Consider the following 4,692-nt stretch of genomic DNA (forward strand, 5'->3'; position numbering starts at 1 on the left):
ACTTTCAGAAAAAGTGGAAATGCTTTCATAGAATCACCAAAAAAAGAACTCCCTACAGGAAATTTTCCTTATCCAACAAAAAAAAGGAAGTAAATGTACTACCCCAATTGTACAATCACTTGACCACACGTTTCCATATATAATATATTTCATCATCAGATCTAGTTCAAACCTTAAACTAAAACCAACCAATGGATGCAATACATCACCCATATTACACCACTAGCTTCCACCTTTTCCTTTTCTTTATCGTTTTTCTTTTTCCCATAATTTGTCGTTATAATTCTTTCAACAGACATGTCTTTTTGCTTTAACCAAACAACTGCCTTCCTCTTCTATCAACATCCCATGATAACTTTCATAAATAAAATATATTTTCAGGTTAACTCACCAAATTTCTATTTCCATGCATCCACTAGGAAAGTTTTTTAGTTCCTGCAAGTTTTGCTATTTTTAGTAAAGTTTCTTATCTTTAACTCATTATAAAAGCCAACAGGAAGGTGACCTCTAGCATATCACATCTCTTTCATTCAATATATAGAAATTAAACTACAAAATGTCTTTTACAAGAACGAGCTGTATTTCTGGCCTTTTGCTCTTATTTTTAGCTCTCACATGTGAAGCTAGGGTTCCAAGAAATGCTAATGTAGGGTTTATAGCAGTTAAGGGTGCCCATTTTGAACTCAATGGATCCCCCTTTTTATTCAATGGTTTCAACTCCTATTGGTTGATGCATGTTGCTGCTGAATCAAGTGAGAGGTACAAAGTCACTGAGGTTCTTAAAGATGGATCTGCTGCTGGTCTTTCTGTTTGTCGCACGTGGGCTTTTAGTGATGGAGGTGACAGAGCATTACAAATATCACCTGGCGTTTATGATGAACGAGTTTTTCAGGTAAAAGTTTATGTCCTGCGCTAAAAGAGTTTTAAGATTATAAGGTTAAGTTGGCTTATGACGACAAATAATTCTACCTATCAAATCTAATATGTCAATCCAAAAAATAGAGTAACCACCTACTATAACTAGCTAGTTAAATTGTACTGGTAAAAGTTCTTTCCACCATGTAAGGAATACAAGTTAAATTCCTTCAATAAAATTTATGCATGAATTGTGTCAATAGTTAGATACTTATTTAAATGGTGTCTAATTTTACGGTTATTATTGTATATTTATGGATTTAGGGTTTGGATTTTGTGATCTCGGAAGCTAAGAAATATGGTGTTCGCTTAATCTTGAGCTTTGTAAACAACTGGAATGACTTTGGAGGAAAAGCTCAATATGCCCAATGGGCACGAAATGCAGGGGCTCAGATTAATAGCGACGATGATTTCTATACTCATCCTATGCTCAAAAGTTATTACAAGAATCACATCAAGGTATGGGGTAACAATGTGTGGAACTTTTTCACTTAAATAGCGACTGTTTGATATTCATGCAATCTTTTTCTTTTTCCAAGTAATACTTCATTATCAAATAAAATTAACAAAGTTGATATATGGTGGTTAATATATGAATTTATGTTCTTGTGAAATTGCTACAGAATGTCGTTACAAGATTCAATACGATTACTAGAGTTGCTTACAAAGATGATCCAACAATCATGGCATGGGAACTCATTAATGAGCCACGCGACCAAGCTGACTATTCTGGAAAAACCATTAATGTAAGCATCAAGTAATGCTTCTTAATTCATTTCCAAACTAATTGAATTTTAGAAATATCATCAACTGATTTTTTATCTATAAAATATCATCAACAGGCTTGGGTTCAAGAAATGGCAAGTTTTGTGAAGTCACTAGACAACAAACACTTGTTGGAGGTAGGAATGGAGGGATTCTATGGTGATTCGGTTCCTGAAAGGAAACAAGTTAATCCTGATTATCAAGTCGGAACAGATTTTATCAGTAACCATCTTATCAATGAGATAGATTTTGCCACTATCCACTTATACACTGATCAATGGTATATTAACATCTTTGATCCACTCACAAGTTCATATTTTTCATCGTAACACCTTATAAATAGCCTGGTTGTTCAAACATTGTTTACCTCATCGACAATGCAAAAATCTTTAACTTTTTACATTTATAGGGTATCCGGACAAAGCGATGAAGCACAATTAGCATGGATGCAAAGGTGGGTTACAAGCCATTGGGAAGATGCAAAAACTATACTAAAGAAACCTCTAGTGCTAGCTGAATTTGGCAAGTCTAGTAGAGGTCAAGGATACAGTCTTAGTTCAAGAGATACATTCATGAGTATTGTATATAGGAATATCTACAATTTGGCAAAAGAAGGGGGAACTATGGCAGGAAGCTTAGTATGGCAACTTATGGCACAAGGAATGGAGAATTATGATGATGGTTATTGTATTGTTTTGGGACAAAATCCTTCAACTGCAGGAATTATTTCAGGCCAATCACATGCCATGACAACTTTGGCTAATCTTGTTCATAGCCCTCTAGAGTGAAGGCACGAAGATCATTATAATGAAGGATACGAAAGAAAATAAGTTCCATAAATGGTTCTTCTATTAGATTATTTTCTTTATTATGCAATAATCTTTATTATTGAATTTAAGTAATCTTCGGTCCATGAATTTTAGTACTAGTTCGAGCTCATGTTACTAAAATGTGAAGCCGATTACACTCAAAAATGTAATTGCATAAATTGTTTCAGCAAAAGAAAAAGGAACATTATGTTTTTGTCTTCTTGTTTTTAAGTTTGAGTACAATATGTTTTTGCTAAGGAAATACAGAATTTAAATTAAAGCAGGAAATTCAAAGAAGTTCAAAACACACAGGAGGCTAAAGTTATGATTTTTCCCGATTGTTGGAATTCTTCTCGCTATGTCTCCTATAATATTACCTAATTATTCTCTTCTGATCGTGAGCACTTCAGGTGTCGTAATTCTTTTTCAAGCAACTATCACAATTTACTAGATATATTCTCTCGAACTACGCTAGTTGCCACTAGTTCACCGCTCACTAAGATCACACCAAAGTTTCGTTCTTTCTAGTCCCGCCTTTAAACCCTCCGTATTGATTTCTTACATACATTAGGAGTGACTTTGTTCAACAACTACGTAAATATATACCCTTTTTCGAGCAATACATAATAAATAGGCACAATCAATCGATGGCCATTCAATCGATTGAAATAAGCACGTAGTTAAACAAGTAGAGAATCCAAAGGCTAAATTATATTAAACGTAATGAAAAGTCATCCTCTAATAGGTTCCATCAAACCCTAGATAAGAAATTAGCTAATCATGCTAGTATGTAATAATACAATACTAGAATTCATAACAATGGAAAATAGGAAGGAAGAGGAAAGAACGTGAAGTTTAATCATTCTTCTTGCTCCAAGTGTGTTTTTGCCTCCCCAAAGTTTTCTCTCCCTCAAAATAACTATCATAGTTATATCAAGTAGGGTTATGTTTGGGCGAATTTGACTTCTTCTAATTCGGATTGGAGAAGCTAATTTCTTCTACTTCGGTCCCGGTCTAGCGAAGCGAACCTCACTTCGTTGTCCCAGATTTCTCTCTTCAGCTTTTCTTTCGCCAAATTTTCTCATATTTGATCCTTTTCCGTGCTAATTCGTTCCTATGTAATGAGCATATTTTTACTTCAAAAGCGGTGTGAACTTCCGCAACTCACACAAGAAATATGTCTTGACCCAAATTCCTAACCTGTCGTGATGGCGCCTATCTCGATACTAGAAAAACCGACAACACCAATAACCCATAATTTTTTTTAAATACTGAAAACACAATAATTTAGTTTAAGAGTAAATCCCACAAACATTAAAAATAAACACACTCCCAAAATCCGGTGTCACTGAGTACATGAGCATCTATACATTACAAGTCTGGAAAACGTGATGTATAATAATTTGAGACCAAATACAATAAACAAAAGGATAGGGGAGGAGAGACAAGGTCTGCGAAACATGGCAGCTACCTCTGAATCTCCGAAAAATCGACTGTGTGAAAGAATCAATACCCACTGTATCCGGGATCACCTGGATCTGCACACGAAGTGGAGGGTGTAGTATGAGTACAACACTACAAGAAAAGTACCATTTACATGGGAATTTTGTAGGGATTATAATGTAAAATTCGTAGGTAAAATATTTACCTCGGGATTTTCATGCAAACAGGAATCCACATGAATAAAGGTCATGGGTAACTATTACCTGCGAATTTTAATTTTTCCAGGTACGTTACCTGGGAAAAAATTGGCCGCAGGTGAATTACCTGGGAATGTTAAATCCATATGTAAGTTACTTGCGGACTTTTCTGCAAGAAATACCAAAAAATCGTAAGTAAATTTTGGTAAACAATTGTGAAAGAAAAAGGAGTTTTCCTAGGGATTTTCATGGGCAAATATTCGCATGTAATTCCGCAGCAAAACCTCCAAGTAAATTTGCAGGAAATATTCAATAAAAATTTCGTGGAAAAAGGGAATTTCTTGGGAATTTGATGTGATAATTTCGCAGGAGAATTCCTAACAAAATCCCCATGTATTGTATATTTGCAGATAAATTCCCAACAAAAGATTGATACGCTTCAGGGCACTTCCCTATGAAAATTCACAAGTAACTTGTATATTTTTCAAAAGTAAATTTATAAATATTTAATCCCAAATTATATTCCACACAATTCAATGTACATATGATATTCATCTTTTTTT

General features: G+C 34.5%; 1 protein-coding gene across 1 annotated transcript; it reads left to right on the forward strand.

Moving 5' to 3' along the window:
* Positions 1-497: 497 nt before the first annotated feature.
* LOC104113215 (mannan endo-1,4-beta-mannosidase 1-like) lies at positions 498-2,703 on the forward strand. Its single transcript, XM_009623324.4, has 5 exons — positions 498-892; positions 1,180-1,374; positions 1,539-1,661; positions 1,758-1,960; positions 2,090-2,703. The coding sequence occupies exons 1-5, from the start codon at positions 557-559 to the stop codon at positions 2,466-2,468; spliced, it is 1,236 nt and encodes a 411-aa protein (XP_009621619.2). The 5' UTR covers positions 498-556; the 3' UTR covers positions 2,469-2,703.
* The last annotated feature ends 1,989 nt before the right edge of the window (positions 2,704-4,692 follow it).

The sequence above is a fragment of the Nicotiana tomentosiformis genome, chromosome 1, assembly GCF_000390325.3.
Source record: "Nicotiana tomentosiformis chromosome 1, ASM39032v3, whole genome shotgun sequence".
NCBI classification, from domain to species: domain Eukaryota; kingdom Viridiplantae; phylum Streptophyta; class Magnoliopsida; order Solanales; family Solanaceae; genus Nicotiana; species Nicotiana tomentosiformis.

Bases quoted from the DNA above. Each gene is read 5' to 3' on its own strand.
- LOC104113215 (XM_009623324.4), top strand. From the start codon at position 557: ATGTCTTTTACAAGAACGAGCTGTATTTCTGGCCTTTTGCTCTTATTT. The intron at 893-1,179 runs GTAAAAGTTTAT...TTATGGATTTAG, and splicing joins ATGATGAACGAGTTTTTCAG to GGTTTGGATTTTGTGATCTC. The intron at 1,662-1,757 runs GTAAGCATCAAG...TATCATCAACAG, and splicing joins ATTCTGGAAAAACCATTAAT to GCTTGGGTTCAAGAAATGGC.